Source organism: Eulemur rufifrons, chromosome 15 (genome assembly GCF_041146395.1).
Source record: "Eulemur rufifrons isolate Redbay chromosome 15, OSU_ERuf_1, whole genome shotgun sequence".
Classification (NCBI taxonomy): domain Eukaryota; kingdom Metazoa; phylum Chordata; class Mammalia; order Primates; family Lemuridae; genus Eulemur; species Eulemur rufifrons.
Genome location: NC_090997.1, coordinates 73,286,037 through 73,312,957, shown reverse-complemented (window position 1 = coordinate 73,312,957; position 26,921 = coordinate 73,286,037). Strand labels below are relative to the sequence as shown.

Here is a 26,921-nt window from a genome sequence, read left to right as displayed (position 1 = left end):
AAGTAGAATTGATTGACATCAATTTTATAATACCTTCAAGACTAGAGAACTCAAAGAAAACATTTAAGCATACATATATTTTATTTATACATAACACATATTAATTTATTGCACACCTAAATTTTCACACAGAGATTTAAACTCATTAAATATGCCTATTGTGAATTTTTAAGTGTGAGGTGTTAAATATAAACCAGGTAATACAGAATCAAAATAACAGCATTTTGGCACAAAAACACAGAAAAAGTCAGAGTAACTCAAGGAATTCAGAATAACAGGAAAGACTCCAAAATGTGTCCTTTTCTCTTCAGCATAAAACTAGTCTTTCAACTTTCCCTTGTTCTCCCACTTATCAGCTAACTCCTGGCTTCATCTTTCTCTCTTCATTGGCCTTGCCATGGAATAAATCATTTTATCAACACCCTAAATTCTCTCACGATATCCATGTTTAGACCAAGTTTCTTGTCTTTTCTGTCTAGTTCTTCCTTTAACTTTAGTGGGGCCCAGAGGAAGAATAAAAATGGAAGCTCACATACCATTAAATATATGTCCTCTCTCTCTACCTTAACAAATATACCTTCCTAATGACAAAATCCAAAGACATGTGCAACACTGTAATTTCATAAGGCTGAAAACTAGCAAAATACTGAAGACAAATGAATTTAGTTACTGTTGCAGACGTCTGGTTGTGCTGTTGATGGACTATCAATGTACAGATGAATAATAAAGACAAGCATAATTTATGAATTATCATACATTTATTAAATAAAATGTGTTTTTCTTGACTTCTTATTAACAAAATAACTATGTGGTAATAATCAATATTTTTCACCTATTTTGTGTTCTACTGGCAGCAGTTATACTAAAAGATAAAAAGATAACATGTAATTATATTCAGTGTATACAAAGCTTGTGTGTGGTTTCATTAAAAAAGCAAATTAATATACCAGTAACAAAATCCAACTTGTACCCCTTAAAATAAAAAAATTTTAAAAGTAAATTAAAATTAATGTAAAATATTCAAAAATTAAAATTATTTTCTATATACTCAAAGCATTATCTTTCTTATGAAATAGTCAACATTAGCTATTAACATTATAAAGCAAAGACAATGAATATTAAACATCGTTATTTTATTTTGAAAAAGTTACATATATCTGGGTATGTTAATAAAATAGAAACTACTCACAATCCTAGTGTTCAATTTTCAGCTAGTTGATCTGGTATCACAGTTCATGTTACATCTAAAAGTAATATAAATTGTTTGGTACTATAAAATGTTCCTCAGCCACCATGTGCAACTGTTGTGAATGCTGTTCTAATTTGTGGTTTATACTGGAACCACAAATTGCAACACGAAACATGAAAGAGTATGCTTGGTATTATGGAAAATGATACTTCATAATGCAAGAATCTACATTCTTCCTGTCTGTGAGAATTTGATAAGTTAATTTGTCTTTTTTATGTTAGCTAAATGATTCTCCTGCCTAAACCTTCTCTGCACTCAAAGCGTTGTCTGTCTCCGACACTGGCAAGGAAACTGACCACGAACGTTCATGGCATTTAAGTACAGCTGTCTTTCATTTCAAGGTATGGGGTATAGGAAAGGATATACATGGAGAACTGATTCCCTGGGGCGTGCGTGGTGTTAGTCACCAGAGTGGTTATAAGTCATGCTGTTCCATCTTGGAGCATCAGATCTTAAGAAACAAAAGCACACTTCTTTTCCTTAACTAATATAGAAATGTTTACACATAAACACATGTCGAGGGAATGTTAATCATTGCTCAACTTCCACTGCAATCATTATGATCATGAGTTCTTTAATAAAAGTGAGCTCCATCATAAAAATTTAAAATTCAGAAAAATAAAGTGTTTACTTCTTTTTACTGTTTTGATAAATGTAGGTATCAAATTCTTCTCCTACAACTGAATTCCCCTGGGTTCAGATGGGGCCAACTCTGTGTTCCGTACCACCATGGCGAGAACACATCTCCATCATGGTCAATCCAAGTGTCTTCTTTCCACAGTGAAAAGGTTCAATGACAGGAGCATGTCTCAGGTCAGACAGATCAAACTATCCCGGAAATGATTTGCTGAAATTGTTGGGAAGCAACAGTTTCTTTCCCCTGGGAGATGTCGAAGCTGGGAGTTAGGAGTTTGGGATTGCTGGTGGCCATCTTGCCTGCCACGGGCCTGGCCCTAGGGTGAAAAATGAAGCCAGGCAGAGACAAACAGAACCAAGAAAGAGAGCTTTTGGCAAAGCTTGAGCTCCTGGACACAGCCATAAATAAAACCAAATAGACACAGAAAGCTAAGAAATATAGTTAGAGCCCAATAACGTTATTGAAGTTCCTGGACTCACTTTTTCAGAGGTTGGCTACACCTCTGGCCTTACATTTAGTTACATGAATCAATAAATTCTTTTTGCTGAAATTCAGAGTTCGGTGTCTGCTTTCTGCACTCAAAGAGCAGTGATGAACACTTTAAGTTCAGCTATGATAGATGATTACTGATTGATATAATAGGCACTATCTAGACATGGCAAGCAGGGGTGGAGGGGAGGGGGCAGGAGTGTGTGCTCGCATGTTCAGTGTGGACAGGAGTGGTACAGACTATACCACGGTAACAGCAGGCACAGCAGACCCTCTCCCAGCTGGCTGAGTAGTATTGAGTGGTCTATGAAGCAAAGTGAATTGGTTTAGTGTCCCCAAATAACAGACATTCAATTTGTGATTAGAGGGTTCCAAATAGTGAAAGTGCTCATGGTATAAATGACATTGCATGACATGAAGAAGAAAATCACCATCATTATTTGCATCTCTGCTGTCTGCACTTCCTTACTGTCTCACACTTTCCAGAGAGCTCAAAATCCTGGACTTGTGAGACAGTGGTGCTATTTGAAGTATTTTATTTTGAGAGATTAACTTTTTACAATTGCAATAGGAATATTAAAACAATTCATAATCTTTATGAAAAATAATAGAAAATTGGGGTACTTGGGAAAATTTATTTTATTTTTAAAACCCCTTTATGGAGCTATGGTTGACATACAGCAACCTATATATATTTGATATATACTACCTAATAAGTTAGGAAATAAGTATGTACTGTGAAACCATCACCACATTGTATGCCATAAACCTAGTCATCACCTTCAAAAGCCTCCTATTTATTATTATTGTTACCATTATTATTTTGTGTGATAAGAACACTTAATATACGATCTACCTTCTTAGCAAATTTTTAAGAAAAAAATACATTTCAATTTAGCAATCTCTATGAATATTAACACATATGTAAGAAATAGTAAAATGCAGTCAGAATAGAGCTTTCTGTTCATTTTTTTTTTTGTCTTGAAATACACTTGGCTACAAATGGTAAATTTAGATTAATGAATCATTAAGTTTAAAATTCTTGATAATTAGTTGCCTAAGAGACCATGTAATCCCCAAAATAAAGTTGAATTATTTCATTACTATAGAGCCACAGGGGAAAAAAAATAGTAATTTGATTAAATTAAAATGTTTTCCAGTATATTGGAAACCAAGATTTAAATCTTTTCATTGTTTCAAAGGAATTAAGACTTACCACAGCAAAAAGGTTTCACGCTGAGGACATCATAGTAGCCAGTTTTTATAAAATATACTGTCATCCTCACTAAAAATTAAAAACTTATGATTGGACTTAGGATAGGTAAATCTTATTTACTGGAGATCTTTTATTCAGAATATATTGTCAAAAAATTCCACAAGATACTATGAAATATATAGATACAGATGATATTAACATGAATATTACTTGTATGAAGATTTACTTATTGTTACATGGTAATTTTGTTTTATTGTGTATAATTCATCAAATGGAAAAGGTGTTTTCTTAGTGAAAAAGCATGTTTTATGTCTAACTCCGTATTTCTTGGAGACTCTGTAGTTCAAATATAAATAGCTATAGATTTATTGTAAATATATTAAACAAACTAGAAGAATCTTTCAAGGATCTTATAACCTAAACTGGTGATAACTTCATAGTTCTATTATATCAAAATACTTATATGAAAAGTAAACAATTTGGTTAAATCATTTGCTTACTTTATATGACTAATAGAAAATATCATTTGTTGAATTTAAGTATAACATTAAGTATTAGGTCTTTAAAAATATACAGCAATTCAAACATTTGCCAGAAGCCAAATAATTTCTTTTTTGCTTTATGCTATACCTTTCCAATTTGTCTGTAACCATAAATATTTATAATCCAGGATTTACTGTATCACACAGAATAGGATATGATCTTGCAAGTTTCCCTTATAGAAAACCTCTCTGTGTTAATGTGAAGGAAAAAATAAGACGATATAACCAAAGTCTGTTTCCAACCATCAGCAAAAATTTTCACAACCTTAACTCCTATTTTTGTTTAGAAAAAAAAGATAGTGTGAGTCATTATGGAAAACAATCCCTCCCACGCCTGTTGGCCCTATCCTCTCCTGCAGTTCTCCAAACACACACACACACACACACACACACACACACGCATTCTTTCTCCCCTCCCCCGCCTCTCTCTCTGAGAATTCAGCCCAAGAAATACAAGAGGGACAACTTTGTAGAGATGAGTTAATTTATAACAGTGTAATATTAACATTATCTGCAAAACATGGTGAAATATAGGGAAGACAGATTCAAATGGGAGCTGTAAAGCATTTTTTAATGCTCTTTGTTCTTTACAAATTTTTGACTAAAACAGTAATGAGATGATCCATAGGGCTGCATGCTAATGGAAGATAAAGAACTGCTTTGTAATGTGAAACTGTCTCCACACTACATGACTTCAAGTGTACCAAACTCTTTACATGGAAAATGGTTTTCAACAGAATACTGGGCTAACTGTAAAGATGATCTCCCTTTGCTAAATGGGCTTTGAGCTGCTCTCCTAATTGACTTTTCCACGGTTTGTTGCTTGGTGTTGCACATACCAATGTGCCATCCTAGACTAATCTCAGTTTGCAGAAGTCTCACCCTGCCTGTGTTTCTAGGTTTCAGTCTTGTAATTCCTCTGCTATTACCCTCCAAAATTGTTGAAATTGACCACTTCTGCTGTTAGAAGCATGATATAGAAAATATGGTCCTCATAACTACTGTGCCTGAAGCATAAGTTTTCCAGTTGACACTAATAGAAAAGAGACTTTAAATTCAGTGTGCCCCTCGATAATTATTCAGCAGAGAGAGAACCAATCCTAGTTAAGTTTCCTAGGCAACCATTTGGTGAAAAATGTGCAGTTATATTTTATTTCCTCTCATTTTCTATTTTTCTAAAGCTGGCTAGTTTTACTCCTTATTTTGCAATGTCCATTCCTCTTCACATATCTCTTTATACATTATCTTTAGTATTTCTTCTCCTCTTGCCTTTATCTCCTGTTCTCTTTTCTTCTGTTAATTATCTAACTTACTTTCCCTTAGGAAGGAGATCGTAACAAATACTTGCCTTTAAAGTTGGCCTGTCAACTACCACCTGGTTATTGTTTGTTCCTTTTTAGAAAATTAACAGTAGACCCTTCGTGAATGTGAAAATTCTATTCGATTTTGCTACCAGGCCATGGTTATGTCCCAGTTTATTAAAATTCAGAAGTCTTAGTGGTTCAGAATCTAATTTTCACATCTGCCTGCTTTCTCAGAAGGCTGAGGGGATTTGAAATGCTATTTCTTAAACAACACCAAAAACAGATAAAGAGAAAGGGTCAAAGAAATTTTGATGTAGGGAGAGAATGCTTTTGTTAGCAGATTACTAGCAGGGTAGGTTAGATTTGCAACAAACACATCAAGCATTCGGGGAGGGGAATATGTGGATGCTGAGCAGTCATTTGTGAGCTTTGAGGTTTCTTACAGTTTCCAGATCTGTTCTTGGACATGGAGATCTTTTTAACAGAGTAGGCTAGTTTCTTTTGTTGCCACCCATTTCCCATTTATTGACTAAGAATGAGATAAAAAATATTTTCATTTATATAAATTAAGAAAAATTGAGAAGTTTGATAGCATTTATCCTGTTGGTTTACTGCGGAAAAAAAAGTCTGGTAATTTCTCTGTTGCCTACAGGTTACAGCCAGATGCCTCAGCCTGCCTTTCCCTGGTCTCTAGAATCTATTCTGAATCTCCTTTCCAACTGTTTTCCACATCTCCCACTATTTCTTTCTGCACCTCAGTGCCAACCACCTTAGCCCACTTCTCCTCAAATATGCCTTGTGCTTCTGTCTCCTCCCAGCTTCTCCTCACATCTGAAACACTCTTCTTGTTTCTGTCCATCTATTCATCCTCAAAACCCAGGTTCATCCTTTCTTTGTGACTCGACCCCTGATTACCCCTCAGGCCCCCATCCACTTAGCATGTTTCACTTTCATCATGTGTTTCCACTCATCCTGTTGCCCATGATTGGTGTCCACACCTGTGCTCAGAAAGGCAGTGGGAATACGGCCACTGATGGGTCACTTCCTCTCTTTTCTCTCTGACCATCATTGCCAGACAACATTAAATGTGATAACTCCAGAAGCATCTAAGAATAGGGACCAGTTTGGATAAAGAGGAAAAAGTCTTAATACAGGCAGAAGAATGCCCTAGGTTTCCTGGCCACTCAGATGGGCTGGCTCATTACCAAGGGTAACATGGCGTAACACATGTGTAACATAGACAAGTCGGACACGTGGCCATGTGGAGCTGCCTATTTCCATATCATGGAGAAGCAGTGATGGGGAGTGAGGACAGCTTCAGGGAAGCATTCAGTAGAAACCTATGGTAGTAACTGAGTAAATGAGAGTTTTACATAGCATTACTTGCTATAGGGATTCTGGTCATTTCTTCAATTAATACTAAGAAAAGATAACACTCATTTGTTAAGTGTACAATTGTGCGGACTGCCCACACAATGTTCAGTTTGTGTTCTCTCAGCTGGAAAACTAAAATAAGTAGCACAGAAAAAAATAAAAAACAAACAAAAGAAATATCAAGTTAAAAGTATCTATGCTATTATTGCTGATAAGAAGTTTTATTCCCTCAAAATATTTCTTAAAATGAGTCCAAAAATCCGACTATCAGAATTAGGTAGGATTTAAAGAACTTTTTAATAACTTCATTCTATACATAGGAAAACCGAAATTCCAAGAAATAAAAGAACACTTATATTGAAAAGAACCTGTGAATAGAATAGAACAAGTGTGTTTTTTCTCTTTTGGATTTTCTGCCACTCTTGGTGAGACAATCATCCAGCCACTGGGCCTCATTTTTCTGCTAACAGGCAAAGGACCTGATAAGGTATCTCCCTAGTTCTACGCCCTCTTCTCCTGGCCACCCACCTAAACTTCCATTGCTGTTGGGAAGCAGGTGTTCTCACCAGAAGAGTGGGACCATTCATTTTGTTAATTACCCATAGGGGACAAGCACCTGGGGAGGAGACCCAAAGCCATCTTGGCTGTGGTGAGAAAGGGGAAGGCTGGTAGGAAGATGGAGCCATGGACCGCATGCTGGTGCCGGCAAGCAGGTGGGTGTCTGCAAAGATGCCCCAGAACCTTATGGCTAAGGCAGCAATATCTCAAGATGTAGCCCCCAGTGCAGAAGAAGTTAAGTGTGTCCTCTTCTCCTGCTATATTTAGGGCCATATTTTTTTGAAAATCCCAACTATGACAACAGGTACCAAGAACAGAAGTTCATCCTCATGTTTAGACCAAAGTTCTTGAAAGAGAAGCAGCTCTGGGCAGCCTGGAGGGGGCAGCATCAATGGAAGTAAGAGAAATCCAAGGGGAAGGAGAAAGGAATGGGATCAGAGCTGAATTCTGCACCCGCTGAGGAGCCTTCAAATGGACTTTAAGAAGCCGCAGTCTTATCCTTAAGCTCACCGTCAACTTTAATCATCATCTTAAGCTTTTCACTTGTCTGTGCCTCAGTTTCCTAAGCTGTAAAATGGGGACAAGAATAGTACCTATGACATGGAGTTGCTATGAGATTAAAAGAGTTAATATGAGTAAAGCATTTAGAACAGTATCTGGCATATAGAAAACACAGTATAAGTGTTTGCTCTCATTTGGGCAGGTGGTATAGTTTAGTGGTTAAAAGCACAGATTCTGGAGCCAGCCTGCTTTGGTTTGAAATTTGGCTTTGCCATTGACCAGTGTAACCTTGGATGGTACTTCTCTGGGCTTGTTTTTTCATATGTAAGGCTATTGTGAGAATTAAATAAGCTAATCCCATAAAGCACTGGGAACAGTTTTTTATACATATTAAGGGTTAGTTTTTACTATCTGTCCTTTCCCCTTGTTACCCACCCACAGGTGGCCTGTCACTGAATGCAGAGCTGCCTGTCCTGTGAAAGCTCTCCTGAGATTCCGAGCTGTGCTCAGGGCCTCTTGCCCACAACAGGACCTCACCAAGACTGCTTGGCCAATGTCCACTTTGCACACTCAAGTTTCCCACACATCACTTTTGTGGGAAAGGTTTTCCCTGTTTTCCTTTCTGCCCGTGGAAAACCAGGAGTAATCATTTCATTAATCCCCATTCTGTTTTCCCGAGACCCTTCTTTCTCCTAAATGGAAGGGGAAACTATTAAGCAATAATAGACATTTCAAATTAAATCAAGAATAAAGCCGCACATTCACATACCATTTACTTGGACTCAAGCTTTCAGGAACTTTTCCAAATCTAAAAGTCACAATTGAAAATAGTGCTTTTAACTTGAAAGACATCAAAAGTCTACTTTGAATCTAAACTTGTAGAGAACTAAGAATGGCTTGTAATTGATGTTAATGAATAAAACATTTGTGCATAGTTATTTTAAATTAATGAAAAAGATCCTGTTGATCCTGTTATACAGAAAAAGGAATGCTTTGTTACATGGAAGAAAAAGTGATAGCCTTTATATTCCTATGAAACATATTTTAAATATGTATTAGAGCACCTTCATTTGGTACCTAAGAACATAGGTATCCTAAAAAATTAATAGCCAGAGATTAGCACACTTTGCATTATGTTAATAATTTACTTTCTAAACTGTCTCTTGGAAAAAGTGTTTGAAATATTGTAGTTTTGGGTTGTAGTTATTTTGTTTTTGCAATAAATCTGACCAACACGTGTAGCTAGAATTGGTAAAACAAACAAATTGGAAACTTCAGGCAACCTTGATTAAATTTTACTTTTGTGGGGTCAGTAAGAAGTGTGGTGCGAGCACCACCTAGTGTCAATTATGAGTAATTCTCAAAAATGAGAATTAAACACTGCCTGGGGTGAAAATAATTTACCCAAAGACATGCAGTCAATTTAGGTCAAATCTAGGTCAAAACCCTGAAACCAAATCCACATTTACTGACTGACAGCCCCATGCTTTTCTTCTATTGTTCCTCACAATTTTAAATCAAAGAAAGGAAAGATTTAAACAGCAAATATCTTCCACGAATGGTAATCCAATTTAGGTGACAAATTTATGATAACACAGGAATATTTGAGTGTCTGATATGTCTAAAGTACTGTGAGAACTTTCACTGAGTTGTCAAAGTCAATTTCGTAGACTCTAAGGTGAGCAAGTTCTTTTTTTAATCTCTTACTTTGAGAAGAATGGATCCCTGAGGCCTCAGTAGCTTCTGTCCTCAGTACTGCCAAACATTGTACAACCTCTAAAATATGTCTACATGGAACAAATGAGATGATTTAACTTGCCTCTGTGGTCCTAATTTTAAAATGTTCATAGTTAGCTCATGCCAAGTGATTGTTTGTTTTCCTCAGAACGTCATCATCGTGCCCCCTTCATGGTCAAGGCCAGCCCCATGCCAAGTGTGAAATGCCTCAGCTTTGGGGCGGTGCCTCTCTTCCTTTCAGCTCAGCCTTTCTCCCCTTTGCCTCTTTTTCAGGTACTACCCCACCCCCAGCCCCTAAAGAGCCACAGGCGTCTCACCAATTTTCCATTCCTTCAGGGTGCTACAAGTTAATGGCAAATTAAACGATAATTGTGTTTGCCATATAAAATCTTTTCTGGAATGAGGTAAAACATGAATGAATGAAAGAATAAATACCAGACAAATAAATAAAATTGTTTGTGCTAAGATATAAATGCCTCATCATGGTTCATGTCCTATTCTTCCTACACAACTTTTGAATTTTCCTAGGAATCCTGAGAGGAATTCAGACAAATTTAATAAGACTCATGGATGAGCCCGTTTGGGGCAGAAGGGCTGTGGCACATCCTGGCTCTGAAAGCCCTGTCCTAGGTGACTGTTGTCACTTTCTTGTGTAAACTCCAAAAGCCACTCCCTGAATCCATTTTATTCTCCATTTTCTTCATCTGTAAAATGAAAAACTTTAATAACTGTTTGTATGATTATTTATATGAAGCTTCAAAAGGATCTACCAGAAACTTAGTAATCACCAGTCACTCAAAGTATGGCTATGATAATAATTATTCCTATTGATATGTGCTTAATAAGAAATCCATTCTAGGATTTGAATAGATAACAACAATACCTGCCCCCAACCCTTTGAGCCAATGCTTCCCTTTTTAAATAGCAGCAGATTTTTGATATTCTGAGAGTCATCATCAATAACTGAAAAAAAATGAGATCTATTCTGATTAATCAGTCCTAGTTTTTGCTAAGGAGATGATGCTAATGCAAAGAAAAGAGAACAAAGGAATAGGAGGAAATCTACTCTGACAAATAACATAGAAAAAAAATCAGCAGGTCTAGGATATTCACCTTAAAGTCTTTATCATCCTTCATGCTCTGGCAAATACTACTACTAGCTTTTGCTATGTATCAGGCACTATCCCCAGCAGTTTACAATGAGTGATTACAAGTAATCACTCATTTAACCCTCATATTAATAATTTGCCATTTTACACATTGAAAAAAATGATGCACAGAGAGTAAAATAAGTAACCAAAGCCATGAGAGCAATGGCAGAGCTGTACTTTGAACTTGATGGGTCAGGTCCCACAGACAGGGCAACAGAGTAGTGAGCTTTGGTTGCATCTTCTCTTATTCCTCTCTCTCTCTCTCTCCCACTCCCTAATCATCTACTGAAGCTGCCAAGCCACCCAAGCAAAAGTAAGCCTAATGTTTTATTTCCTTTTGTAAGTAGGACACCTCCCCTGAAGTCATTCAGAGTCTAAGAATGTTCAAACCTATTCTGCCCAGATCACAAAATATTTCTGGGCACATGACACAGAATGGATTTTTTTTTTTTTTAAATCTTCTTTCTCCTTTGTACAGAGTTAAGTTTCCAGACAGCTGCTTTATAGCTTTATTGTCCCCTGTTAGCCTGGTTATCTGACAGCATTAATTAAGACTTTACAGCTATTGACTAAAACAAGTGGCTTATACAAAGACAATGGCAAAATGGGTGTGGAGAGATTCTTGAATGAGCCCTAACTAGGTAGCTTTGGTAGAAGTGTCTACTCGCTATGACAAAATACAATAGTTTCCCCATAATAGCTTGATTTTAAAAGAAAGAGTTGATAGGAAAATTTGGTTTTGTATTTAAACTGCTATGGACCTTTCATTCTCCTTTGTCTGGGTTCTTCCTCAGCAAAAAAATAAAAATAAAATCATTTTGTCAGCAAATATTTTCAATCAACAAGCCTGATACATTTACACACACACACACACAATGCACACACATATATATACACATATACACACACACACAAACACACACACATGCGTGGACATTATTGTGTGCACTGTAATGAATAAGTGATTTAGGATATACATCATTCAGAATATATGTCACTGCTAGCAGTAATAAGGAGGAACTTGGCTTCATTTTTGGTTTTCTAAATGAGAGAAAATACCGTATAATACTATGATCCAAGAGTTATGTTGCCTTTTTCTTCTAAATTTTCATGGAAAAAGTTACTTATTTAAATACTGACTCAAAATTCTGTTTTGTTGCAGTAACTGATAAAACACTAGTGAGGTGACTCATTGTTTAAATGATAATACTCATCACCTGTCAGCCACTCATTAGCATGATTGAAATGGTATAATGTGGCAATTGCCATGAATGGTACATTCCCATCATAGTTTTGTCAGGGTTGGTTTTATGAGTGAGCTGTCCTGGTTCTTTGGCTCCTTGCTTGGAAGAATCACAAGCTGGGCCAGTGCGACGGAGTGACACAGACACAAGCAACTCACACAAGCAGCTTTATTACAGGAAACAGAAAAGTTTTACTAAGCAAAAGCAAAGTGAGAATAAGTTCCGGAAAGAGAAATGGTTCTGCTTGAAGAGTGGAGGAAAACCAGAGTTTAACAAGATTCCACCTTGTTCTGTTGGTTCCCTAATTCTATGGGAATATTCATGATTTCTCTGAGAAAGGGGTGGAGAATCCCTAGAATTGGTACTTTCCCACTTTCTGTCCTTGCATGGCTGGCTTGGAACTGTCATGGCCCTAAAGGATGTGATTTTTACTATGCTAATGTATGTTAATGGAGAAAAGGTTACCTTTGGTCCTAGGCTCCTAACTTCTGTGCATGCTCCAGGTTGGGAAAAGTCCCTAACCTCAAGTTCCTGCTGTTGTGGTTTCTTTTCTCTATTGCTATTGGTTCTGACACTTGGCCCTTGACCACTTCCCTGCCACCTGCACACCCTAAGCCCTACCTAATGGTGTCTTCTCCCAGCATCAAGAAGTGAGGATGTTGGTGAAATTACAGAGGAAGGAAGAAAGACGAATGAACAAATTCAGGTGCCACTGCCTCCACTACCAGAGAATAGTGACAAGAGCATCTGGTATGCAAAGGACAACAACGATGGAGATAGCTACTATTTATTGAATAATTATCCTTAGCAAGGCATTATTAAATTGTTTTACATACATTATCTCATTTACTGCTTCCATGCAGGCTATCAAATATGTACTATTATTAACACCATTCCACAGAAAATAAAACTGAGACTTAGGGACATGATGTAAATTGCCCAAGATCACACAGCTAATGAGCAGAAGAGCTAGAATTCAAACCCAGGTAATCTGAATCCAAACTCCATGTGGTTAACAGTTTAAATCTCCTCCAGGATTTCTCAACCTCAGCACTGTTGACACACATGCCAGGATAATTCTTTGCTGTCTGGAGCTGCCCTGTAGTACTGTAGGATGCTTAGCAGCTTAGCAGTATCCCTGGCCTCTGTCCACTAGATTCTAGAAGCACTTTTCTCCTCTGCTTCCCTCCTCCAGTTGTGGCAGCCAAAATGTCTCCAGATGTTGCCCACTGCCCCCCTGGGGGCAACGTTGCTTACCTGCTCCAGTGGAAAACCACTCTAACCTTTCCTTATACTGATTATATAACCTCATGTCATTAGATAATCTTTAGAGATATGATTTTAATGGTTATAATATATTTTATTGAATACTAAATTAGCGCTATACCTAAAATAATACTTTTGATTATTTTATAAGAAAAAACTTATGTTTGAAAACTTAAAACAATCAAGTTCTTTGAAATCTATCCTTTTGCTGTATATAAGATATAAAGGTAAGCTTGGTCAATAAAATAATAAGCAGGACATGACTTATATTGCAAAGATCATTAATTTCAATCTTTAAAATGTTTCACCATTTTTCACCTGGTATATTTCATAAGATAAAATGAAAGAGATTTATGTCAGTAACAAATTTCTTTAATAGTGAAAGAGTTTATTTGTTTACTGTACACAGATGTAGCCTAAGTTAACAATCAAATCAAATATAACTGCATGCATATATTTCTGAAAATGAAAATAAATTCATTATTCAAATGTTTAAAAAATCAGAATTTTATTATTCTCCTAAAATGTCTAATAAATCAAAATTTACTAAAGCTTTGGTTTTTGTTCCTTTTAAAATATATACTTAAATATATATTAAAAGGATATATTTTGCTATTTCTACCTATGTCATTGACTAAATATTTAAGTGCCTTCTGCTACATTAGCTACTTTAAGAAAGATAGAAAAATTAAGGTCTGCATTCCTGAGGAAATTATTTTAGAAAAGCCCTAAGAATAAGAAAAGAGAGCATAAAGCAACTAGTAACATATTTTCTATAAGTCATATTGAAGTAAAACACATACACACTCATACACACACACATACACATGCATACTCCAAAGTTAAGGAAGATAATAAATTCATTTAATAGGCATGTTCCATATAAACAATTTGTCACAAATTTTGCATTTTAAAGGGCTACATGAAAAATCACAGTATGCACACACTAGAAGCAAAATGTATCAGACAAAAATATCTAGAGATATTTATTTTGTCAAACTTTTACAATTTTTCCAAATCTTTTTTAAGGTTTGGGGAAAAATCTGGTGGAATGTTGGTTAAAAACAAACACATTCTATCCATGTGAATTTTGACTATTCTGTTGTTCCTTCTTACCAAAAAAACATAATTTCCTACAATTCCATAAAGTTTTAAGTTAATGGTGTTTGGTTTATATTTACCAAGAAGTGGTTTTCCCATCACCATAAAAATTAAATTAAAAATACATCTGTTTAAATAAATCCAAAAGAGAACAGTGAATTTTGTTGAGTTTATAGACAATGATATGTATTTAAGTGATCATGCATTTTTAACCTTTTTCTCAGGTGCAGTTTGGAAGTAACCTGCGTTTTAATACTCTACTTTGGACATCATTGCTGCAATCCAAGTGAGTAGCATCACAATAAAATTATCTAATACACACATGTTGCTTAGGGCTGTAATGTTACCATAGTTACCACCAGATCAAACATCTCAGGAAAACAGAGCCACTAAGTCTTTCAACTTGCAAAAATTCAGCACTCTTGACAGATTATGAGCCTTCATTTTCCTTCATTTTGGGGCTTTTCGGATTGGTCTTGTGTTGTTTCTTCATCTTTCTTTTTTACATCTGAAAAAAAAATTCCACTCATATGTAGAATATATTAAAATATATTTTATGTTATATTCTAACAAAACAATTCACTTTTCCTTTATCCACCCTAGTCATTTTCTATTTGACTGGGACATATTTTGCCCTCAATCCCAGGTATGGAAACCATACAAAGAAGGGAGATAAGAGTAGGCTTGGAAATCTGTATTCTCCTAATCAACTTTCTCTCCCATTCTACAGGGTGATTAAGTGCCAGTTAGTCTTCTAAGGTATATTACAAATTTCATCAGTAAACTGAAACACAAACAGTGTGACTTGTCCAAAGTCACAGAGCTAATAAGTGACAGAGTCACAACTTGGGCCTGGCCAATTGGTTCCATGGTCCATGCCCTTAACCATCTCTCTATGCTGGATCACACTTTCTCCAGCTTCTGCACACTTTCTACTCACTTTGCTCCCAGGAGATGACCTCACTTCCTACTGCACAGGACAAAAAAATCCAAGCCATCAGATAAAAGTGTCCTCGGCTTCCTGCCATTAAATGTCTGAAACCTCCTGTGATCTGTGCTTATTCTTTCTGTATTCCCTCCTACTACAATCAGCACTGGCTATGTAATTGGTCGGCACCCAGTGCAAAATGAAAATGGAGTATGCTTGTTCTAAATTTATCACAAATTTCAAGACAATAGCAGTAGAGCATTTGACCAAGTGTGAGTCTCTTCTGAGCTTGGGGCCCTGTGCAACTGCCCTGGTTGCACACATTTGGAGCTGGCCCTGGTACTGCTCCTACTAGCCAGGTCTAACGCCTTCATGATACCAGATCTTATCCATTTCTGCTTCATCAGGAGGCTGACTCTAATGATCTCGTCCCCTTCTCTATTTCTCCTGGCTCTTCCATTTCCTCAAGTCACTATCATCTTCAAACTAACAGGGACCCTCTTTCGACTGCAGTTCTTCCACTACACTGTCCTCTCTTTTATCCTTTTAAAGGTACTGTCTTTTGCTGTCTTCATTTCAAAATAAAACTATTTAAGTCTCTACTCCTCCTCCCAAATTGCTTGTACCAGTTACCAATAGCATCTTGGAAGATAAATCTATTGGACTCTATTCATTTCTTCAACTTTCATTCATCAAATATTTATTAAGCATGTATGACATACAAAGTACTGAATAAAACATACATCACAGCTCTCAGGGAACTTCTAATGAGAAATATGGACAATAAACAAAATAAGTAAAATGTGTAGTCTGTGGGAAGTGGAAACTGCTAATGAGAAAATAAAAGCAGGTGTGGAAAATAGGAATTATCAAGACATCTTGGGAACTGAAGTTTGCAATTTTAGATAGGGTTGGCTGCGAATACCTCAGTGAGAATGGAGCATTCAAGTTAAGACCCGAGATGGTGAGGGAGTGTGCTGTATGGACAGAAGGGAGAGGAGCATTCTGAGCATACAGAACAGCAAGGTATAAGGCAGCAATGTGCAGGAAGGAACTGCAAGTGGGGGAGTGTGGAGAACAAAAGAACAGAAAATGGATTCAGAGAGGTCCCCCAAAACTAGATCTTGTACATGAAAAGTGACAGATTTATGGAACAATTTCTAAAGAACAGCTGATAGTATTTGCTGATGGATGGGACAGAGAATGCGAGAGAAAGAAGGGAGGCCAGGAAGATTCCAATATTTTTGGCTTTAGTAACTAGAAGTATGAAATTGCCCCTCACTGAGATGGGGAAGTAAGGCAGGAAAAGCAGGTTTCAGGGAGAATATCTGGAGTTCACTTTTGTACCCATTAAACTTGTGATTCCTGTTAGATATCCAAGCAGAGATGCTAACTCGGCAGTTGGGCATGTGAGTGTGAAGTTCAAGGGAGCTCCACGCAGGAGATAAAAATCTGTGAGTTATTAAGAGGATGATCCTTATCCCAATGAGACTGGATGGCATCACAAGTGAAGGATTGTTGATAGAGAAGATGTCCAAAGCCTGAATTTTAATACCCTCTCGTCTGTTGAGAGACAGGGGAGATGAGGAAAGAGAAGCCCAAGGAGGAGCACCCAGTGAGGCAGAAAGAGAACCAGGAGAGCGGAGTGTCATGAAAACCAAGGGAAGAAAAATGCTGCATGAATAAAGTGACAAGCAGCCCTGACAAACTTGCCAAGAGATCATGTAAAATGAGGACTAAGAATGGACCATTGATTTTAGCAGAGACAATGTCATTTGTGATCTTGAAATAGCAGTGGAGTAGTGGAGTGGAGTGGAAATCTTACTAGGGTTAGAGAAAGAATGGGACAAACAGGAGGTGGAGGCACGAAACCAGATAACTCTTTCAAGCAATTTTGCTACAAAACAGAAACAAGAAATGGGACAGTAACTGGAGGGAGAATTGGGATCAAGAGAGAGTTTGTGTCTTAGAAGTCATACTTGGTTGCCTTCTGATTAACACAGCAGGGGTATAATAAGAGTTACTGAAAGAACTCCCTCAGAAAAACAGATTTGTTAGGAAATGGTACTCTGAGGCAGTATGAAATATAAAGCACTAAATTATTTCTACAATGATTTAAGCAGCATTTGCCACCAGTGATTCTACGCAAACTACTTACAAAGCATTACAGCTTTCAGAGAAAAGCTGTTAGTTCTGCCATCTCTAAGTTAGTCGAACAAGGTGATGACACAAAGTCCCCTTAAGTAGTTAGTTCTCTTTCTATGAAATGAACTAGGAACTCAAGATAATGATTAGATGAAGACCAGCAGAATATCATCTGTTGAAGATTTAGTGTCTTGCTCAGGATTATCAGCTAAAATGTGAAGCATAGTTCCAAACACCTCTTATACCAGAATGTTCAGAAATATATTGAAAGATGATTGGGAATAAAAGAAAAAAATAAACTTCTGAAAGAGGCTACAGTTACTGCTAACTTTGTAATTTGATGTTAATGAAAGGAAAACAGCAGTCAAATAAAAAAGTTATTTTCCATACATAATGCACTTTCAGGGATAGTTGTTATTATTGTTACTCTTCTACCTTTTATACTTGTCACATGCTTTCAAAATAATTGACTATATTGTCAATGTAGTTTTTTAACATAATTTCTCTGAGAGTGAAACATCAAGCTTTCCTTTCCAACCTGCCCCTGTCATTTCAAATGTGAATAAGCTTTGTGGAACACTTATCTCATTATCTTGGTCATAATTAATAAAATTCTTTTATATATATTTATGTAGTAACCTGTGTTATTTTAAATGAGGATTACATTCAGAACCTAATGATGTATCTGTTAGTAACACACCACTTGAACTATCTACTGTATTATGCTTTTGATTAATATAGATTTAAAATAAATCAGAATGGTCCATTTTTTACATTTTTCTATTTCCATCCTTGTGTTCTGCTCAGTTCCTTATATCAATTGCTTTTTCTACTCCTGGTTAGAACACGAGGTACAGTGACACATTTTTGGAGTGCTTCATGGAACAATAATTCTATAAGATGTTTCTTTAGTGATGTGAAATAAGTGAGGGAAAGAAATGTTGTCTATGTCCCACCCTTAGAGGGTTGTAGGCACAATAACATGTTAAAATCTCTGCTACAGAGGCTCTGAAAAGTCCTTGTTTAAAAAGGAAAGTTATTGAAAAATTTAAAAAGCCAATTATGCTTAAACCAGCAGTTCCAAACATTTGACCACAATGCCCTTTTTGTATGTGACATATAAACATTCAGAAGAATTTCTGTAAACATTCCTTGGGAAAAGTTGGCATAATGGGAAAGATGAAGGCCTTGGAGCCAGAGGTTCTATCATCATCTAATTTTGCAAGCTTGGGCAATCACTTCACCTGCTTGGGGCTTAGTTATGGTAACATTTATATATCAAAAGGATGGACCTTCTAAAGTATCTTCTCCTTCTTACATTCTGTGTTTGCATATGTACTAAAAAGATAATCTATTCATATGGCTTGTGTGGTATGGGATGATTTCATTTGCACTGTTTTCTCCTCTATCATATAAAATACACTGAAATACATCATTGAAAATACATTCTCAAATTTTTAAAAATGCACATCTCTGAATGTTTTTTCCTCTGCTCAGCTAGACCTATCTATCCTATTGCTTAGTTGACATGTCCATTTACTTGGCTCTTAGGCATCTCAAATGGAATATGGAGGGAACAGAAATATTCACTTCTCCAGCTCTCAAAATTGGCCCTGCTTCAGGCTGGCCTTTCTCAGCATATGGCAACACCACCCACCTGGGTGCTCTAGGAGTTATCCTCCAATTCTCTTTCTCATCTCTGATGCATCCAATTCGTTATTGAGTCCTATAGATTCTGCCTATTAAACATGTCCCAAATCCACCTACCTTTCTCCATTTTTACTGCCTATTTAAAGCCATCATCTCTCACTAAACTACTGCACCAGTCTCCAGGGGTAAAAGTTAACAAAATCTTTTCTTCTTCTCTAAGGACAAAGTTGACTTGGGGTTAATTTTCTATCTCTGTTACCCTGGAAATCACATGAGGTAGAATGTCAGCCTAGTTACTAAGATTATCGTTAAGAATGACCCAAATAGTAAAATACATCTGTGATGAAAGAAACTACATAGGAACTATAAATACCTTGTAGAAAATCATAGCATTGGGCTTCCCTGCATGCAGTGACTCTTGTAAAGGAGCATGTCTCTTGCAGGGAACTAGGAAGCCTTGTCCAAGGACTTGCTACAAAGTATTAGCTCATGCAGGACATGGGGCTTCTAATACATTGCCCCCATTCTCATAGACTGTGCTCTTTTGTAACTGAGTCCTTCCTTGGTGACATGAGGGGACCACACAGAGACTAGCCTCCAAAACCCCTATGTGAACTGCCGCAAGGGCTCCCATAGATTAGGTGATGCTGCCCTGCTGGTCCTCTGACTTTCTTGACTTTACTTCTGAGCAGAATGATACCAATGTGTTCTTGTGATTCTGAATGTTTAACTGGACCTAAAAAGATTTCCTAATGGGGGGTTGCATCTCCTAATTCAATCATTTTCCATTATTGCTATCCCATAATCCATTCCTCGCATAACATTGAACATTTTAAACATCAATGAGATGTCACTCCCCTGCTAAAAATCCTCCCATTCAAAATAAAAGTCAACCTCTTTCCCAGGTTTCTAAAACCCCACAAGACCTAGCCCTTGCTTATCTCTCCCACATCATCTTGTACCACTCTCTCCCTCATCCCCTGCCCTCAAGCTGCAGCGGCCAGCTTTTATGTTTCTTAACAACATCCAGCTTGGTGCACCCTCAGAACATTTACTGGATGCTCCTTCTGCCGAGAATGCTACTGCCTCTGATCTTCACGTGGTTGGACCATTCAGTCGTTATTCAAAACATATGGTTGGCACTCAGATTTCAGTTAAGATTTTCCTGATTTCCTAAAGTAGCCACCTAGTATCTCTCTAGCATAGCACCTTATTTTAATTCTCTAATAAAATATATTACTGTTGATATTTGCTTATATTCTAACTCTCCCATTGGAATCTAAGATCCATGCTAGCAGGAGTTTACATCTGTCTCATTCACCACTACACTGCTAGGTTTTAGAATGGTGCCTAGCACTTACTGAACCCTAAATTGAATGATGTATATAATAAATAGTAATGGTGGAGGTAAAAAAAAAAAAAGTGTACTTTGTGAGTTTTATGGTCTTCCAGATGTCACCCTCTGTCTCTTCTTGCTGATATGCTATAAGGCATCGTTGTCCTCCCTATCATGGTTATTGATTTATAAGGAATAGATTAAGAGAGAGTAAGAACTGGATAAATCTCATGTTAATTTCATGCAAGATGCAAGACATTTGAGATCCTAGATTCCCTTCCATCTAAGCATATTTATCAAAAAACCCCACAAAAACTAAAAACAAAAAGAGCATAGGCCTGAGCAAAAGCTGCAGATCTTCACCAGAATTTATATTTTTAAATAGCAAAAATATTAAAACTGTAACATGAGACAGACCCTAGCTTTCTGTTTTTGTTAACAATTGAAAACTATTTTATTTAAAAATCCTTAATAATATTTGTGCTTGGCTACTTATTTATAGCTTTGTTAATAAAACAATATCTATGCCATCTACCTGTGTAAGCCTATTTCCTTTTGTGTATGTTTTTCTTTTTTTCTACTTTTTTATTTTTTACATTTACAAATAAAAATTGTATATATTTATGCCATGCAACATGATGTTTTGATATATGCATACATTGTGGGATGGCTAAATAATGCAAATTCACATCCATTACCTCACATATTTAATATTTTGTGGTGAGAACACTCAAAATCTACTCTCTTAGCAATCATCAAGTCTACAGTACATGCTATTGATGATACTTAACCATGTTGCACAGTGGATCTCTTGAATGTATTTCTTTTGCCTAACTAAAATTTTATCTACTTTGACCAGCATCTCCCCAATTCTCCCAACTCCCAGCACTTGATAACCACCATTCTACTCTCTGCTTCTAGCACTTAGACTTTTTTAGATTCCACATATAAGTGGGATCATGCAGTATATGTCTTTCTGTGCTTGGCTTATTTCACTTCACATGATGTCTTCCATCCTTTTGTGTATTCTTTAGCAGCTGGTGCTATATGTAGTTTTATTTTTAACATCTTGAGTTTCTTAATTGGTGCCTTTGACTGTATTTCAAAATGATTTAAAGAAAAATATAAAACCAGGAACAGTACTCTTTCAGATCCTGCTGTCTCTAGTGATTAAAATAAAATGGAGACTACTGACTATCCCACAGTATATTTGCTCTCTTTTGCTTAAATACATCATGTCAGTAAACATTAAGATTGTGTGTGTGTGTGTGTGTGTGTGTGTGCTTAAGGTAGATATATTTTAATTAGGCTTTTTATACTAAAAGTAATTATCTTCTTCACCTCACTAGCTTAGAATGGGCCCTTCAATAGCAATATCATGTTCTGATGGTCATATTACATTTTCAAACTTAAAAGACCAAAAACATTACATATGTTTTTATTTCTTTTCTTCCCTTTATCTTTTCTATCTTTTTTTCTTATTACAACACTTTATGTGTATATGTGTACTTTTTTACTCTCATGTGTGGTGTCCCATATGAAAAATGCAGTGGTCTTTGGAAAAAGGTGAGATAACCATGGACTGCATGATCTGGCCACAGTCTCTGGCCGACAAGGATGTAAGTATTTCATAGAGATGGAACCAGGAGCATTTGCAACTTTATCAGGTAGTACAGAACCTCCTGAGGCAAAAAACCAAGAGCCCTTTTCTTGGGCTCCCAGGAATGGGCTAGATATGAGTAGCTTCCGGCTCTCCCTGGCCTCATTGCCACCAAGAATAAATTTCTACATGCATGCTAGAGTCCACCTGAGACTCTAAAATGGGGCACAAGGCACAAGTAGTTTGCTAATAGCTTGAAATTAAAATTATTTTTAATATCTGTGAGTAAAGTTTTCTTTAACTTTGATTCGTGTGTTCTTTTTTTTCCTAAGTATCTATGAATGTTTTTAAATGAAGGAACATTTTCAACATTTTACTGAAAGTATTCTTATATTTATTTTTGAAAGACTAAACTCTAGAAGCTATATAAACTGTATGTAAGCAATGGAGAGAGAGATCCAAGTTTTTGTTCGTGGTTTGACAGCTCTACCTTTTTCTTAATGCTACCTTTTCCACTTGAAGAATGCTCCCCTTTTATACAAAGATTCACTTTAAAGATCTCATCCCTCGTTGATAGTAATATTCTTCCTAGATATGAGAAGTAGAAGGGCTTGTAGCATTCTACGGTGAAGCAGAAGCTTCCAAAGTGATTTGTCAAGGGATGGCAGGAGGAAAATTATTTTATATGAGTGATTCTCAATAAATTTTGTAAGCTCATTGAGGGAAGGATCATACTTGTTCACACTTGCACTCCCAAATATGAGCCTTATGCAAACTATACACATTCAATGAATAATAAAACTTCAGTTTCCATAAACACATCATGAGACAAAAAGATGAAATTGTCTACTTTCAAAAGGCTGAAAAATCCACTTACTCTTAAACACAAGCGAGAGATTTGAGAAAACAAGTAAGAAAAAGAGCTCTTTTAACTAATTTAAAAGAGAGACTATTCCAGAGAAAAGGATTGGTTAAGAAGAGAGAGAAGTGCTGCTGATTTTAAGAGGATTTTGAGTATTACCTTCCTTCACGGAGAGAGCTTCCAGTTTGAGGGGCAAATCTGAGGTTCCGCCTGTGAGAGCCGAACTCTGGATATCTGGTAAGGCATTCCGGCGGCCTGCCCTTGCTGAAGATGCAAAATTGTTGACTCCAGGCTCCACATCAGTCATTTCTGATGAGTCTGTCCTCATAGCAACATCTACAAACAGAATGTGCACATGAAGACGAGGATGAGCCTATTAGGAGCTAAATGTTCACCACAGTGGTTGAAAGGCATGGCTAGATCAAAAACACAACAGGCTGAGGAGTCTAATCATTGATCACAACCTCCATCAATGTCTACCGTTACTGTCCTGGAGCTTCCATTTGCACATTCGCTGAGTAGAGCAGGAAGTCCTCAGTGTGAGCCAGATTGCTAAAAATAACCCCTGAGCCGAATGAGCCACTTGGATGCTTAAGGGTGCAGTAATCCCTTGTCTTTTGTTCTGCTTTTCTATGGATAGATCAGCCAAACTAGGGCTTGGAAGGAAATGAAAACTGACTTGTTTGACCACTCCTGTAGAGACTCTGCCTGCCAGTATTTGCTTGTGGTGCTTGTTCAGGCTGAAACCAAATCACTATAATTTGTAGGGACCAAATAAAACACAGTCTGTTCTTGCTCTTTAGAAATAAGAAATTCAACTTTATCTCAAAGGCTTTTTCCCCCTAGAGAAAGCTACGTATTTTGGTCTGTTCTGGTCTCAGATGTAATTTTCAATAGACTCATGTTTATGCTAGAGACTGTAGGACCTATTTCACCTTTTCTTGCCTTCAAGTGGACATGATAATTACTAGTGCTTTCCTAAGCATCCTTTATCTTCCTATCAATTGTCTCTTTCTAAGAAAGAATTCTCAAACGATCATTCAGTGTACAAGGAGGGAGGTAACAGTTATTGCTTATTCTGAAACTCAGCCTCTTTTGTATGATGTTTTCAAATGAATCTTTCCTAAGATGTCAACATTGAATAGTATCTCAAAAGCAGCAGAAAGCTGTTAAGAATTTACTGAGAAGCTATTAAATGCCAGGCTGTCAGCTAGGCATTGAGAGTATAGAAATATGCTGTTTTCTCCATCTTTAGGGGACTAGTACTCTCAAAAGAGAGGAGGAAGGTATATACGCAAAGATAGATATCATAACATAGAATGTGCTAATTATCAACCAAGGGAGGGAGATAACCATTTGTGCCACTGAAGAAGGCAGAAATATGTGAACCTTGGCCCACACAGAGCAAACAAAAGTTTTCACGGTAGTTGGAAGGGAGCCCTTTCCAAATAGTTAACTTCAATTCGGGATATGCTAAAAATCAAATAAAATGGTCATAAAACATAGTGCATTTGATATTAGAAACACAAAATCTTTGGTCCATTGCACCCAAGAAATGTATATGGAGCTTAGGGTGGTTCTTAGAAATCCAGGAATAGTCTGAAATTGCCCAAGAAAGGAGGTATTCTATTAATTCCACATCTATTCTTGCCTTTCCAGAGATCATGGGAAATTTGAGAACAAAGCTAAGTTTTCAGAAACAATTTTGGAATCCATTAGACTTTCAACTGATATTTGTCAACTCTCTAGAATTGACAGACAGCTTGAAATAATGTAAAGAGCACCGGACTGTTAGTCAAAATGAATTTGCTCCTTACAGACTTGCAAGGGGATGTTGGTCAATCCACTTCATTTCTGTGAGTCTCAGTTCCTCCCCTGTATAATAGGTATAACAATCAACCTGTCTGATTCACAGGATTCTTGTGAAGAACTAGTGAGACAAAGGATAAAGAAACTCTTTGCAACTCTGAAGAAATATGTTTGATTATTGGCATCATTGTTCATATCTCACTAAATTTTCTTTATTCTGTCACCCTCCTATGTATCTCCTTTAATCCTAACAAGAAGTATCTTCCTACTGGAAGACCTCTTGCATTTTAGAGGGAAACCAGTGTGAACCTTTTTATGTATATTATCTCATATTCAATACTGCGTGAACCTTTTTATGTATATTATCTCATTTAAAACTCCCAATAATCCCATCAGGTAGTGAGGTATTATCCTCACTTTGTAGATGTGGAAACTGGGGCTCAGAGAAGTTAAGAGACTCATTTAAAGTTGTACAGCTGCTAAACCAGCACTCAGAGATGCAAATCCAGTTTTAGTTTACTCTGAAATTAAGATGACATAAATTATTACAAAATTATCTGTGATATGCATACATAGCCATACAAAAGCTACTTTAGATTCTGCCTTCATTATTTTTTACATAGAGAAAATAGGGAAAAAATATATACACACACACACAGACATGTAATTATGTATAAAATATATACACACACACATATATATATATATATATAATTGAGTTCCTATTTTGTCACAGTGTTCCTCCCTAGTTTGAATGTTTGGTTATCTTGTGAGCAATCCCATGACACATGAATTTAAGTTAGAGATTTCTTCTCAACAGCTTGTGAGAAGTGCCCAGTTTGGAAGTAGACCCCATTTCCAGGCCTCCAATCTGTCCTCAGCAAATTAACATTACATTGGAAGCCACTATGGCCATGATCAAGTGTTTATCTATGTGAAGCATCTTTCTGTGTAACTGCAAACAAGTTAACTATGCTAGGCTTGGAAGTAAGTATACTATCTCAAATATTTAAATGTTATATATTTTATATTAAATAAAATGGGTATACTTCTTTAGAAAGATGGGACATGATAAAGGAATATTGGGTTGGAATTTGTATATTAAAATAGAACTTCTAAAAAGGTGGCCCATGGAGTAGGTCTTCAACATGGCTGAAGAAATTCTGAGTTTTGGGTTTGTTTCAAGATCTTTTTGCTACTGGCTGGCTGCTATTTTGGAAATTTTTGCTTTTGTCTTTTGTTATTATTCCAGGTATAGACTTTCTTAATTAGCCCTATTTTGTAGATTGATGCTAGAAAACAAAATCATCACAAAACTATCTAAAAGTTTGGGAAAGTTATATTCATTAACCACATTTTAAGATCAAAAACAGAACTGGCCATACAAGGAGTCCAAGCAAAAAGGCTGCTTTCCTCTGGAGCTACTTGGCTGTGTCCAATCTCACATTCAGCACCATCTTCCTTTTAAGAGCCTGCTTCTGATGATGGGTGGCCAAGATGTCATGGTCCACCACAGGTAGACCAGACAGCTCACCCAGCCCAGCCCCACAAGGCCGTGGGAAGATGGAGTTTTCTACAGACAAAAGTTACCTTCCTGACTGAATGTGTCAGTGGCCTAGAAATCGTTGGCAGGAGCATTTGAATCCACAAGGTGATTCTTAACTGGGCTCTTTTAACTCCATGGCAAAGAGATTTATTGCAGCATTGGAAATCATCTGAAAGCCCATCAGAAGAATTGGGAATAAACTATATATTATGTTATGGAATATTATACCTCTATTTTAAAGAATGTCTTAGATCCAGTTAGATCTATCTATGGAGATGTGTCCATGACACACTATAAAATAAAGCAAGTGTAAAAAGTAATATTTACAGTGTGGGGGAAAAGAAGGAAAAGTAATGAATATAATGTGATCTCAAATTTGAACAAAGAATATAATTCTCAATCTTAGTTGGGTATGGAAGGGAGAACAAGGAGAATATTAACCTTTTTCATTACCTCTTTATATATTTTGACTTATAATAATGAGCATATATTTTGTAATTTAAAAGAATGGAAACATTCACTGAGAAAATTATGAATAAATAGATATTCTAGCATGGAAAGTCTCCAAAAGTAACATTTTGACAATTTAACCAAGCAATAGCATATCTTTAAGTGAAAGGCTCTCCCTCCCCAAAATAGACATCTTACTTGGCTGTTGTTAGTTTCCTATACAAAA

The 26,921-nt window shown here is 36.6% G+C and overlaps 1 protein-coding gene across 1 annotated transcript; it reads right to left on the bottom strand.

The window, feature by feature from the left end:
* Window positions 1-14,576: 14,576 nt before the first annotated feature.
* Window positions 14,577-23,393, bottom strand: PKIB (cAMP-dependent protein kinase inhibitor beta). The gene is made up of 3 exons (XM_069488584.1): window positions 23,371-23,393; window positions 23,050-23,226; window positions 14,577-14,877 (listed from the first exon to the last, which is right to left on the bottom strand). The coding sequence occupies exons 2-3, from the start codon at window positions 23,216-23,218 to the stop codon at window positions 14,810-14,812; spliced, it is 237 nt and encodes a 78-aa protein (XP_069344685.1). The 5' UTR covers window positions 23,219-23,226; window positions 23,371-23,393; the 3' UTR covers window positions 14,577-14,809.
* Between the last annotated feature and the right edge of the window lie 3,528 nt (window positions 23,394-26,921).

What these genes read in the sequence shown, in the direction of transcription:
- PKIB (XM_069488584.1), bottom strand. Translation starts at nt 23,218, where the DNA reads ATGAGGACAGACTCATCAGAAATGACTGATGTGGAGCCTGGAGTCAAC. An exon ending in AGCTCTCTCCGTGAAGGAAG is followed by an intron (nt 14,878 to 23,049) that starts GTAATACTCAAA and finishes TTTTTTTTTCAG; the next exon opens with ATGTAAAAAAGAAAGATGAA.